Source organism: Lutra lutra, chromosome 3, assembly GCF_902655055.1.
Source record: "Lutra lutra chromosome 3, mLutLut1.2, whole genome shotgun sequence".
Lineage (NCBI taxonomy): Eukaryota > Metazoa > Chordata > Mammalia > Carnivora > Mustelidae > Lutra > Lutra lutra.
Window position 1 is genome coordinate 9,912,820 of NC_062280.1, and position 15,186 is coordinate 9,928,005.

The window sequence follows — 15,186 nt, forward strand, 5'->3', positions numbered from 1 at the left end:
TATGATTGACAAAACATCAGAGGACCTTGTCCATAGATAACAGCTCCGATTTCTATAAAGGCAATCAAATCAAGGCTGTCTGCTGCTCATTAATGAAGCTGGGAGTGAGATTCAAGAGGAAATAAGTGCTGGAGAACAAGGACTCCTAATTCTGAATCCATATAATCATTTCAGAGAAGCTTAAAGCTAATATTCATATTGGAATTTGGCAAGTCTCTGAGTATGTAATTATTTCTGAGAAAAAATGTACTTACATTCTTACACAAGACCCTATTCAGATAGATCCTAATTACAAGTTTATCTTATTATAATAGAACGGACTGTACTTTATTAACAATAGAGACAAGATTCTTTTGAAACTGCATGACCTGAGATTAAATCGTGTCAGTGAAAACTATATTGTTGGTTATCTTTACCTACAGAGTATGAATATGTTTATTTTGAAGGATGTTTAATAAAGAAAGACCAAGTGGATGATTTATTTGAAGAAATGATCTTTAGAATGAATTTTGAATATTTCCCCAAATAGTTTATCATTTAAAAGAAAGCCGAAAAGCTAAATTCTCTGTTGGATATACAACTTTTAAGCAAAAGTGACAATGATTTATAATGTAATTTTCAAGAAGCAAGTGAATGATTAAATGGCTTGTGTAGTGTTAGGTTTATATCATAAATCAGAATCTATAAAAGAAGTTTTTAACTTCAAAAATATAAATCTGCTAAAGTGCAATACAGAATGTCTGTATTTCATTATTATCCAGGGTGGCATCTATAAAATCCTTTTGGGAAACAGTAAGAATAAGGCACAGATATACAGAAAGATGTGTATTAATTAACATATTCTCTTCTCTATAGTTGTATCTGCCCTTTAGGAGTTAGACACTGAGGTAACTCTTCCTGATCGTCATCTTTTAAAATTTCCTTTTTATATATTTATAACATATAAAGCAAAATAAGTTTAAGATTAAAAGGATATAACATTCCATGTTAAACAAAAACTTTTTTGGTTCTTTTTTCATACTTCCAAAATGCTCACTCTATTATTGGAAACCATTGTGAGAAAAATGGTGCTATCAGAGTACCAATAAGCTCAGAAACGAAAGAAAGAAAAAGAAGCTGTGAAAACCAAGGATGACACTCTCTCAAGCATGAATTAGTTGCTTTTAAGCTAGATTCCTTAAGCCAAAACATCTTTCCCCATAGAGCCTGTTTTTTTTTTTTTCTTTCATGTTAGATTATACTATTAGAAATTCTATAAATTGGATTATTTGGTTTCATTGGAATTCTCTTTAATCCTATTCTGGTCAAGTTGAGGCAAGGAAAGATCCTTGTTTTCTCTCTTGCTCTTATTTCCAAAATCTACAATTCAAGTTAGTATTATTAGATTATATATTTAGCCCAGTGCAGATATCTTTTGTAGGACTATCCTGTGAATTCCAACATCATTAAATATGGTTGGAATGGGGCAAAACTCTTCCAAAATTAAGTATACTAGATGGCATTTCTTTTCTTTCAGTTTAGAGCCACATTTGAAAATGAAACCAGAGATAACTGCAGAAATAATGACTACACAGTAAATATCCTTAAGCTCTGTCATTTTAAGTCCAAGAAAGTTAATTAAATCGGGTGGATAAGAAAAGAAACACGGTCTTTAAAATTTGGAGAAATTCTATGCAAAATAGAAAACAGAGGTGCTTTAGAATGCTAATAGCCAGTATGGGGAAAAACCAGATGGAGGGAAGTTTTTCTCATTGTTAGCACACTCAGCTGTTTTTTTTTTTTTTTTTTAATTGATTCAAACAATAAGGATATGGTACTTGGAAAACAAGTTGGAAAGTAGATATTCAGATGAATAGACAGGGAATTCTTTCCAGATTGAAAGAGGACAACTGGAAGGCTTAGGGAATTCATGGGGGCATGAAGAGTACATTTGATTTGTAGTTTGGAATTTTCCAAAGGGAAAACTTCTTAAAATACTGAAACCTATCAAAGACTACAGAAAATGCCACAGAACTTGCTAATGTTCAGTAAGAGGAAGAAAATAAATGCTAAAAACTTGGGAGACATTTATTTTGAAGGCTTTAGATTTTAGAGCAGAAACCTGACTCTCCTTATAAAACAATGTATCAACACAAAAAGTTAGCGTCTTCTCAAAAGTGTTACTTTCCCCATGAAAGAAAAAGTCTCAGAGATGTATTTTATCTTTTCTACTCCATGAAAGAGGAAATGAAGAAAAAAGTAAGAGTCTAATCAAGGGACATTCTTATTAAAAATTTTCTTTTTAGGCCTACTATACTTGTAGGTATATCCCAAAGAAGTGTGAGGATCTAGGGCTTCCCAAATTTTCTCTGATGAGAAACAAAAACCAGTAAGTAAAAGGGTTCAAGTGGGGAAAAAACTCTTAGCAGGGAAGGTTGGGGAGAGATTTAGTTCCTAGGTATAGGGATACAGCTTCTCATATCCCTGTTTTCCAAAGGCAAGAAGTACGCCACAACGTTTATGACTCATCTTTAGAGAAATACTAAATGACATTTACTCATGGGTACATACCTTGACAGAAATGCAAAACTAGCTTCACTAAGAAAATTAGGTACCAAAATATTAGTAAATAATCTAGTATTGTCTTGTTTTAACTAAGAAATACATATCAAATGAGGAAAACTGATAAGTCAGCTGGAAAAATTTTTAATTACATGTATTAAAAATAAGTCAGATGTCAATATAATATCACTCACTAGCTTAGATAAAATGTTTTAGTGACTATTCAGCCTATTACTGTGTATCTTTACTTCAATACAATCAGGGTTGGTATGATATTAGCTGATACTATTTTAAACAGAATACCTAAAAAGAATGATAAAACTGGAAAACCTCAAGCTGTTAGTTCACTAATTTAAAATCAATGCCTGCTCTTTTATTTTGCAGATTCTGACAGATCAGAAAGTAGGTATTAAGATAACCAGTATATAGAAAACTGAAGAAAATTATATTGGGTGTAAAGGACAAAAATGACAATGTGAAAACAAGTAGTCTTGAATGACACTTGATTTCTGAGAGGAATCATGAGAATGCAGGAAATACTAGCAACTTTATGCAATACATAAAAGTGAAGAGACAAAAACACATACAGCAGGTCCAACAAACAACAGCTGTTAATCAGAGAGTGGTACTCAACGTGGAAGGACAGCGCTGATAGCATATTTTTAGGAATTTATGTATAGGAATGGAAGCATTGGATAGAGTTGAAAGAAACAGCACCAGTTAAGATATTATACCCACCCTTTGGAAAATTTTGCTCTTTTCCCCAGAAGTCTATAGAGATTTCAGAATACATTTTAGTCAAAGTATAGGCCTAGAGGTCAATAATTTATTTTCATAACAGTAGGGCATGTTGAAGCAGGATATCAAAGTTGGATAGGATGTCCCTGTGAAGTCTTTTCTAGTCCCTTGGTTCTATATTTTAATACTATCCAAACACTACTTCTGGGAAATACAAAAAAAATTCTTGTGTATATGACCCCAATTCATTATTTTAATTAAATGTAGCATTAATCCATGAAACACACTCTTATATCTGGGAGTTTTGTATAAATTTGTTTGAAAATATTGTACTGACATTTTTGGCAGAAATTTATAAAGTAGTATTATAAACTAAATCATACCTCTTTTTCTAAGCCATCATTCTGAAATTGGCTGGCAGGAAAGGAAGTTAAAGTCTTAATTTTCCAAAATCCTTTATCTTTTGAGGTGCTACTATCATTCTGTCTCTGATTGTATAAGAGATTTTAGGAAAACAGGCTGCAGAGTTATTACTTTGTGATTGCTACATGTACTAATATTTATATTATCCATTTTACTCTAACACAGTGAATTTCAGATATCTTTGGATTGGCCTTTCAAAATGGGAACTAAGTAAATAAAAACTTTATATATAGAAGATACTCTGCAAAAAAAAAGAAAAATTAAAATAGGCTTTACTTAGTTATATAAGAAGAATTTTTACCCTCTTACTCAGTTTTTAGAAGTAACATGTTTGGTCTGTCAAGCCAGGCCATAAAGAAAGTTGATGATGTTTTCAATATATACAGGTTGACAATAAATTCTTCACTTTTAATTAGCTTCTCAAAATAAAGCTAAATTCTAAGAAAGTGTATACATGTGAGTTATATATATGCATATGTATATAATGTGCATATGTAAATAATTTATATATGTGTGTACATACACATATGTGTGTATGCATATCATCTATACAGCTCTGTGGAAGAAACATACTTGGGTATCAATTATTATTCGAGATTCCTTATCCAATAATACATCATTAACTTTTATTAACAGTCCAGGATTTGTTTAGCATCATGTTTAACATCTTGAAAATAAAAACATTAACTTTTTTTGTTCTCAAGGACAGTGGTATTAAAATATCTTTAACATCAGTGGTTAATAATGTTTACTTACAGAACAAAAACTTTTGATATTTCATTGTGGGACTTTAATAAGTTTATTAACATTTAATAAGTCTATTTATATTTCTAAAAACTGAGAATAATTAATGTGCATGGGATACTTGTATGCTAGTATAGAATCATATAGTCCTACTGTTCTCATGAAACCAATTGGCTTGCAAACATATTCATTATGGTTTCAAAAGAAACATGCTATTTGACTCACCGGGAAAATCTTTAGGATCTAAGTCCTATTATTTCCACTTCTGCTGTTGGACATGTATACATTTGGGGATGGAAAAGGGGAGGGGAGAGAGATTTATTAGGGTAATGCTAATATTTGTGGATTTTCCTCTTCTCTCCTAAAATTAGGAAGTTAATAAAAGAAAAAGCAAATGAATGTAGAATGGATTTTTTATACTAGTACAGCAATTTTAGTAATTAAAAACACTTAAGCTTTGTTCTATAACTTTTGAACAATGGCTTTTCTTCCCTACCTATTTTCCAATTTTATAATAAGAATTGGCTTTAGAATCAGAATTTAAAGTTTTCCTTTGCTGTAAGAAATAGTTTTGGTTTTTTGTGAAAATAATTGTCTTTTTAAATATTAATAACATCTACAATTGCATACATTGGTAACCTAGAAGAAGAAAAGTTCAAAAGATTAAAGTATTCAAAGAACATGAAAATATAGGGGAATATCAGTGTTACGGGATCATGTCAGAGGTGAACCCTTCTTTTATCAAAACAATTCTACTAGGTGATCCATATTATATAAATTTTGGTACCAGATGGCTTATATTATAGGGAGGCTGCAGCATTATCACAAATATGAGAGAAAAAGTTTAATATAGTCAAATTAATCACATGAAAAGTCAAGAACACTGATCATGTTGAATTTTTTCTAATATTTGGAAAATGTTATTAAAAAAGAAGTATAAATATTACTCAAATTTTGAAAACCATGGCAGAAGCAAAATTAAATAAGGAGTAGCAGTAACAAATAAATAAAAACTTAGACAAAAGCATATTAAATAACAAAATAGCAAGTAGTGGAACTGAATCATTAAGATCAAATGTACTTATACTAAAAGGCATGAAAGTATTAAAATTCTATTAGGAAAGACTCATCCTAAATATTAAAATAAATAGCAAATACTATTAAACATTACTTCAAAAAAATTGAAAGGAAAAGAAATAACACAAAGCAGAGAAAATGAAAGACACCTCACTATTCCCAATGTGATTATTATTTATGGAATGGATAAAACATGTAGAAAATGTCACTACAGTTAGATTAACACATAAACAAACCAACATGCCACAACTACCTAGTTTTGTAGAACAGTTGAAAAAGCAAATTTCATCAAATTTAGACAGCTTATAATGGAATAAATAAGTATGGTGAGGTATTAACTAACCCTAAGTGTCACAACAGGCAGCTTCTAGCCGGTTCGTTGAAGCTGGATCTCGGCCACACAAGGATCACAGGACAAGAAATCAGTTGAGCTGGACTAGAGCTGCCCAATTGTCTTAATAATGAATGCTCCACACTGTCTGTTAAGTAAAGAGAAAGAAAATATAGATCAGAAAGACTGAACAGGAAAGAAAAAGAGCAAGTTAGGGTAGATGAATGTAGGACATCAATGAACATTTACTCAATACGTGCAGAACATGTGTACAAATTATATTAGAGTGTTAAGAAGTGAGAGACTAGAGATGAGGAGGGCTCCAGAACTGCTTCCTGCTCCCTGAGAGCTTACAATCTATTTAGACAATCTCTAATCTAATCTAACCAGTACAATGCTTGGTATATAAGAATGAGGAACAGGTTAACACAGAAACAAGTGACTTCAAACATTCCTTCTATTTTTGAAAACATTATTAGGTGGGTTTTAAAAACATGCTTTTAAAAGGGAAGTTTGGCAGAAGGCTCTTCAGAAAGTTGTTCAAAACCCAAAGGATACCCTTCAAGTTGGAAGTGGTAGGTTAGCCATATAATAGAGTAATTCCATATATCTGTGCATCCTGAGATTTTGTGTTAAGATTAGTTTGGGTCAAAGAAACACCTGGTTGCTACTATTCTTTTGGTACTTTGAGTGTTGGTTAGCTTCTAATTTATGTAACCAAGCTGTCCTAAGACATATATATTTTTAAAATTTAGATAGGCTCAAAATTTTCCATATTTGTTTCAGTATCTCTAGAGCAGTATTATCTGATAGAACTTGTTAATGGAAAAGTTCTGTACTACACTGTCTACACTACACTGTACCAAATATGGTAGCTACTAACTTAAAATGTGGCTAGTTGCAGTTGAGGAACTGAATTTCAAATTTCGTTTAATTTTAAATAATTTAAAATTGAGTTTAGCTTTATGTGGCTAGTGGTTACTATATTGGGGACAGCATGACTCTAGGGGTTTGAATTCATCTGGTTTGCTAAACTCTACAGACTGACCTGAATTTCTCTGGCTTGTTCACTACTGTCCAATACCACTCAGTATTGTTCATTGCTTTATTCTCAGTATCTGGAATACTGGCTAGCACAGGGAGGTGCTCAATAAATATCTGGTAAATTAATGAAATTTGTGGTAATATTCGAGTCTGGTCAACTACTCACAGCTCATTGGCAATATGCTCTGGTACTCTCAGGGAAAATAGAGAAGTGAAGACAAACTGTTCTATGTGAGTGGAACTGCTTGAAGACTTCATATATCTGGGGAGAACAGGAGCAGTCTTGCTTCATTATAGCTCAAAGAAAAGGACGAGAAATAGCTGTATATGAATAATTTAGGTTGGTAAGTTTGTGAATACTGAAGGGAGAATATAATATTTAAAGGTAAGGGATTTAGAAAGGATGTGGATAACAGTTGATGAGAGTGACTAAGAGGGAAAAAATTACTTCAGATTAAAAACCTAAATACAGATTGTATACATGACTGAAGGATGGAAACTGAAGATAAGGAAGTTTTGAAGAAATAGTAATCTGGTAAGGCAATAATGGAGTTTAACAAAGGGATTTGGCAATGGAAAGAAATATATTATTTTTATAAAGTTAACTGAAAAGGGGACATAAAATAAATGGATCATGTAGCATCAAGAGGTCAGAAAAATCACTGGTATTGTTTTGATTTTAGGGGAGAAGAAAGATGGGCAAACTAACATTAAGAGTTATGGATTCTGAAAATAAAATGTGAAAAATTGTGTATTTGTGATTTTGAGTTAGAGGAGGTAGTGACCACCTATTCATGTGGTTTATCTTTCTTCCTTCCTTTCTTTCTTTCTTTTTTTTTGGCTTAAATTAGGAAAAGAATCAGAGCACTAAGGCCAGATTCACTATTAAACACTATTAAAGTACAGAAGAAAACAGGAAAAACTCCCTTATAAGACTGTTTATAGAACAAAGGGAATAGTCAGTAGCCATAATTAGTAGTTGGTAAAAGAAGAAATATATTTTTGAAAGAGATACTGAAAACTCATACTGAATGTAAGGAAAGAGAACCACATCTGAGTTTAATAAAATTTGAGCACAGGCTGTTGACAGTATTGAATTAAAGAGAATCTAAGAGGACAAGAACTAAGAGAGGACCCTTGGAATTTGGCATCAAATCTTGGCAATCTTACATGAGTAGTTTGAATAGATCTCAGGACTGAAGAAAAAATAATTTCATATGGAATGAAAAAGACACCCTTATACTCTTCTTCTTGCCTTTCCAAAACAGATAAATTTAAAATATCATTAGTGAAGTATGTAATACAAAATCCTACTGCTTATTATCATATATCCTTAAAGTAGGGGATGATGTGATCCAAAAAACGTTTCCAATTCTGTAAGGGATTAAGATTTGATGAGTTGACTCTTGTGAAAAAGAAGATGTTCATGTGTGCTAAGGGGAAAGAAGATTGAGTAAAACGAGAAAAAATGTCCAGTCAGAGGGAATGATAGACTCAGAATGCAAGGAAATTAAGTGCTCAAACTTGGAATGGAAATAATGTAACGGGATATGCAAATAAAATGTGCTACACAATGGTATAGCTTTCTCCCCATAACAAAAGCATAACATCGACTTAGAATACTGTATCAACTAATATCTACCTTTGCGGTGTCATTAATATATACCTCAAATTGTCTTTATCCACAATGTCTGTATCCACATTGATTAATAACTATTTTGGCTGGTAAGAACTTATGACCAATGTAAATATTAAAGTAGTCCAGAGGCCCAGGGTAAAATAATTCATATTAGGTTAAAAATGATTAAAAAGAAATAATTAAAAATAGAAATATATGCAAAGCATTTATACTGTATTTCACATTATATTTTATGAGGATGCATGATCCCAGCAATGGGCTAACCCAAGAATTGTGAAATTATGGCCTTCAGGCCAAGTCTGGCCCATCTTTTGTTTTTGTAAATAAAGTTTTACTGGCACAGAGTCAACTCGTTATTTATATTTTACCTGTGGTTGTTTTCATGCTACAAGTAGCAAATAGTTGGGATGCACACTGTGTAGCCTCAAAGCTAAAAATATTTACTATTGGGCCCTTTATTATATAAAGTTTGTTGACTCCTGCTTCAACCTGTTCATGCTGCAAAAAAATTTTCAGTCTGAGAGCTTCTGAGAATCTATGAAAGAAAACCTTAATAAAATGCCTTAAATGTAAAGAGTGTATATACTCTATATTGTAGAAGTAAATTATCACCAACCTCAAATATATATATACTCTGTACTGTATATACTCTATATTGTATATACACTCTATATTGTAGAAGTGTATATACTCTATATTGTAGAAGTAAATTATCACCAACCTCAAATATATTGGATTCACCTTGATTAAATGAAAGTCAAAATCAGACATTACAAGTTTAATAGAAACCTTGAGAGAAGTTCAGAGCTGTGGCAACTAATGTTTTTGAGACTACAAAGAACAGGATTAACTAGGAACATGCTTAGATATATGAGATTAGTAAGTATCTGTGAACTAGTTACCATAATGTTTAAGTTAAATCTATTCTTATTCTATGTTTTACCATAAGAAATTGAGTTTCCTGTCTTTACAAAAGCACAAAGAACTATCCTGTAATACTGAAGTTTGTTTCTAATACTTCCAAGGCCTTGACTTTTTAACACTGAATATTAGTGTTTTTTAAAAAGAAAATTACATTCATTATAATATTTGTTGTAGTAAGTTGTGTTTCTTTAATGTGGAAAACTGTATTTGCAATGGTTGGTATTATTCCTTATCAACCTTATCAACCTGCTTCCTATATTATTGCTTATCTAGTTTGAATAGCTTCAACCAGTATGGAAGACTTAAAAGCTCTTAGAATTAGCAACATGTGGCTAAAGACATTTCTCCTTGCAAAAATTTATGTTACAAGTGGAATAAAGTAACTCTAACACAGAGACAAACTTGTTTTTTAATTCTTGTTTCTTCTCTCTCTATATTACAGGTACAACATAGGTTTTCATAAATAGTTGTCATGGACTCCTTTGGCAGTATACGGACGTATATGGACCCCTTCTCAGAACCATGTTTTTAAATATAAAATATATAGGATTAGAAAGGAAACAAGTTATATTGTAATACATTTTTATCCACAACCTCTTTGGGAGGGGTCTTTGGACAAGATTAACTTTAAAACTCAATGTAGAATATTATTAACTCTTTTCCTTGAACTCAAAGGTTAAATGTAAATGATTAGAACAGCAGTTATTCTATAATACCACTAAGAAATCAGTATGTAACTTTTTTCCTACAAAGGTACTCAGGACAGCATATAGACCCCATCTCTTGTATGCATTCATCATTAACGTTTCAAGTATAAAAAATGACATAATATTCAGTTTGGCTATCTTCATGCAGTCTCAGATGCATTTTAACATTTCAGGAAAACCAAAGGCAACAAGATTCAGTTCTGTATATTTAAGAGCAACAATAGGATTCTGAATTTAGTGTAATTCCCTAATTCTTTTAGAGAATCTGGTCGAGCTGGGATATACTATCACTTAAAATGTATTAAGAAGATAAAAAGAAAAGTATAGTGATATGAATTGCCATTTGTGTGGAAAATAAAAACTTCCAACAATTACACATTATAATGACTAAATATATAATATGTATATTGTGTATAATGAACATTACCTTTTGAAGAAGATGTAATACAAAGAAAAGATTGTCATAATTATGATGATATAATCATGGACTGTTAGGAAACAATTTTTGACAGTATTTCAATGTTCATTTTTCATACGAGGCACATCCACAACTAATTATACTACTGAATATAGGAAATCAATAATTAAAAATATGGATTAGAACCTGAGTACCTGAATAACTAAAAAGAAACAGGCTAAATTTTTTAGAATGGATTTAAGTTCACAGCAAAAATCGGTCAGAAAAGTAGAGTTCCCATAGACTCCCTAACCCCATACACGGGTAACCTCCTCCACTAACATCTGGCAGTCAGAATGGTGCATTTGTTACAATTGATGAGCCTACACTGACACACCATTATTACCTAAGGTCCACAGTTTACATTAGGGTTCACTCTTGGTGTTATATATTCTATGGGTTTTGACAAATGTATAATGATGTGTATCCATCACAATACTATCATATAGTTTCACTGACCTAAAGATTCTCTGCTCTATTCATCTCTCCCTCCCTCACCCCCTAGCAACCACTCACTTTTTTACTGTTTCCATAGTTTCACCTTTTCAAAATGTCATATAGTTGAGATTTTATAGTATGTAGTGTTTTCAAACTGCTTCTTTCACTTAGTAATAATGTGTATTTAAGTTTTCTCCATGTCTTTTATGGCTTTATAGCTCATTTCTTTTAGTTGCTAAATAATATTCCATTGTTTGGTTGTACCACAATTTATTTATCCATTCATCTACTGCAGGGCATCTTGGTTGCTTCCAAGTTTTGACAGTTGTGAATAAACCTGTTAATAAACATCTGTGTGCAAGTTTTTGTGTTGACATACTTTTTTTTTTAAAGATTTATTTGACAGAAATAGAGCACAAGCAGGCAGAGGGGCAGGCAGAAGGAGAGGTAGAACCAGGCTCCCCACTGAGCAGAGAGCCTGACGTGGGGCTCTATCCCAGGACCCCAAGATCATGACCTGAGCCAAAGGCAGATGCTTAATCTACTGAGCCACACAGGTGCCATGGACATAAATTATTGACTCATTTGGGTGAATATCTGAGAGTGAGGTAGGATTCTATGGTAAGAGTATGGTTGATTTCATAATGAACTGTCAAACTGTCTTTTAAATTGGTTAATTGGTTGTATCATTTCTACCAGCAATAAACGAGAGTTCCTGTTGCTCCACATCCCTGTCAAAATTGGTATTGTCAGTGCTTTGTATTTTTGACAGTGCAATAGGTGTGTAGTGGTATCTCTCTCTCTCTTTTTAAATCAACATATAATGTATTATTTGCTTCAGGGGTACAGGTCTGTGAATCATCAGTCTTATACAATTCACAGCACTCACCATAACACATACCTCCCCAATATCCATAACCCGGCCACCCTATCCCTCCCTCCACCCCAGCAACCCTCAGTTTGTTTCCTGAGATTAAGAGTTATGATTTTTCTCCCTCCCCAGTCCCATCTTATTTCAATTTTTCCCTCCAACCCCCCATGAACCCCGCCCTACCTCTCAAATTTCTCATATCAGAGAGATCATATGATACTTGTCTTTCTCTGATTGACTTATTTCACTTAGCATAATACCTTCTAGTTCCACCCATGTCATTGCAAATGGCAAGATTTAATTTTTTGATGGCTGCACAGTATTCCATTGTATGTGTATACCACTTCTTCTTTATTCATTCATCTGTTGATGGACATCTAGGCCCTTTCCATAGTTTGCCTATTATGGACATTGCTGCTATAAACATTCGGGTGCACATGCCCCTTTGGATCACTACATTTGTATCTTTAGTAGTGCAATTGCTGGATCATAGGGTACCTCTATTTTCAACTTTTTGAGGAACCTCCATACTATTTTCCAGAGTGGATGCACCAGCTTTCATTCCCACCAACAGTGTAGGAGTGTTTGCCTTTCTCCACATCCTCGCCCACATCTGTTGTTTCCTGACTTGTTAATTTTAGCCATTCTGACTGGTATGAGGTGGTATCTCTTTGGGTTTTGATTTGTATTTCCTTGATGCCAAGTGATGTTGAGCACTTTTTCATGTGTCTGTTGGCCATTTGCATGTCTTCTTTGCAGAAATGTCTGTTCATGTCTTCTTTCCATTTCTTGATTGCATTATTTGTTCTTTGGGTGTTGAGTTTGCTAAGCTCTTTATAGATTTTGGATACTAGCCTTTTATCTGATATATCTTTTGTGAATATCAGTTGTCTTTTGGTTTGAAAAAGCTTTTTATCTTGATGAAGTCCCAACAGTTCATTTTGCCCTTGCTTCCCTTGCCTTTGGTAATGTTTCTAGGAAGAAGTTGCTGTGGCTGAGGTTGAAGAGGTTGCTGCCTGTGTTCTCCTTAAGGATTTTGATGGATTCCTGTCTCACATTGAGGTCTTTGATCCATTTTGAGTCTATTTTTATGTGTAGTGTAAGGAAATGGTCCAGTTTCATTCTTCCGCATGTGGCTGTCCAATTTTCCCAACACCATTTGTTGAAGAGACTTTTTTTTTTTTTCCCCCCATCGGACATTCTTTCCTGCTTTGTCTAAGATTAGTTGACCATGGAGTTGAGGGCTCATTTCTGGGCTCTCTCTTCTGTTCCGTTGATCTATGTGTCTGTTTTTGTGCCAGCACCCAGTACCATACTGTCTTGATGATGACAGCTTTGTAATAGAGCTTGAAGTCTGGAATTGTGATGCTGCCAACTTTCGTTTTCTTTTTCAACATTCCTCTGGCTATTTGGAGTCTTTTCTGGTTCCATATAAATTTTAGGATTATTTGTTCCATTTCCTTGAAAAAAATTGATGGTATTTTGATAGGTATTGCATTAAATATGTAGAATGTAGATTTGTGACCCAGGATGTGATCTATTCTGGAGAAAGTTCCATGTGCAGTAGAGAAGAATGTGTATTCTGTTGCTTTGGGATGGAATTTTCTGAATAGATCTGTGATGTCCATCTGGTCCAGTGTGTCATTTAAAGCCTTTATTTCCTTGTTGATCTTTTGCTTAGATGATCTGCCCATTTCAGTGAGGGGGTGTTAAAGTCCCCTACTATTATGATATTATTATTGATGTGTTTCTTTGATTTTGTTATTAATTGGTTATATAATTGGCTTCTCCCATGTTAGGGGCACAGACCCTTTAAGTATGATATAGTATCCTTCCTTAACTCTTATTGTAGTCTTTGGCTTAAAATCTAATTTATCTGATATAAGGATTGCCACCCAGCTTTCTTTTGATGTCCATTAGCATGGTAAATTGTTTTACTTCTCCTCACGTTAAATCTGGAGGTGTATTTGGGTCTAAAATGTGTTTCTTGTAGATAGGATATCGATGGGTCTTGTGTTTTTTATCCATTATGATACCCTATGTCTTTTGATTGGGGCATTTAGATATGAATTTAGTGTTATTGTATTGTCTGTAAGGTGACTGTTATTGTATATTGTCTCTGTTCCTTTCTGGTACGTTACTTTTAGGCTGTCTCTTTGCTTAGAGGACCCCTTTCAATATTTCCTGTAAGGCTGGTTTAGTGTTTGTACATTTTTTTAGTTTTTGTTTGTCCTGGAAGCTTTTTATCTCTCCTTCTATTTTCAATGACAGACTAGCTGGATATAGTATTTTGGATGCATATTTTTTTCCTTTAGTGCTCTGACTATATTGTGCTAGTCCTTTCTGGCCTGCCAGGTCTTTGTGGAGAGGCCTGCTGCCAATCTAAAATTTCTACCATTGTATGTTACAGACACCTTTTGTCCCAAGCTGCTTTCAGGATTTTCTCTTTTTCACTGAGACTTGTAAGTTTTACTATTAGATGATGGGGTGTTGATCTATTTTTATTGATTTTGAGGGGGATTCTCTGTGCTTCCTGGATTTTGATGCTTGTTCCCTTTGCCAAATTAGGGTAATTCTCTGCCATAATTTGCTCCAGTATATCTCCAGTATACCTTCTTCCCCCCTCTCTCTTCTCTTCAGGAATTCCAATTATTCTAATCTTGTTTCATCTTATGGTATCACTTATCTCTTGAATTCTCCCTTTGTGTCCAGTAGCTGGTTCTCTCTTTTCAGCTTATTTATTCTCCATCATTTGGTCTTCTATATCACTAATTCTCTCTTCTGCCTCATTTATCCTAGCAGTAAAGGCCTCCATTTTTACTTTTCATTTTATTTTTTTTTAAAGACCTTATTTATTTACTTAACTTACTTATTAACTTACTCCCGGACACGCAGGAGGCTGTCTGACAGAGATCAAAAGTAGGCAGAGAGGCAGGTAGAGGGAGGAGGAAGCAGGCTCCCTGCCAAGGAGAGAGCCCAATGTGGGGCTTGATCCCAGGACCCTGGGATCATGACCTGAACCGAAGGCAGAGGCTCTAACCCACTGAGCCACCCAGGTGTCCCAAAAGCCTCCATTTAAAAAAAAGATTTTATTCATTTATTTGATGGAGAGAGATACAGTAAGATAGGAAACACAAGCAGGGTAAGTGGGAGAGGGAGACGCAGGCTTCCCATAGAGCAGAGAGCCTGATACATGTTTGATCCCAGGAGCCTGGGATCATGACCTGAGCTGAAGGCAGACGCTTAATGTCT

General features: G+C 33.7%; 1 protein-coding gene across 2 annotated transcripts in view; it reads right to left on the reverse strand.

Annotated features, from left to right (window-relative positions):
- Window positions 1–5,208: 5,208 nt before the first annotated feature.
- BOLL (boule homolog, RNA binding protein) overlaps window positions 5,209–15,186 on the reverse strand; it is a 51,719-nt gene continuing 41,741 nt past the window's right edge. Inside the window, exon 11 of one of the 2 annotated variants that reach the window (XM_047720675.1) lies at window positions 5,209–5,998. In XM_047720675.1, the coding sequence (XP_047576631.1) occupies window positions 5,960–5,998 (39 nt within the window). In that variant the 3' untranslated portion in view covers window positions 5,209–5,959. Of the gene's footprint in view, window positions 6,003–15,186 lie in introns of both variants that reach the window. The other variant, XM_047720676.1, reaches the window with a different exon arrangement.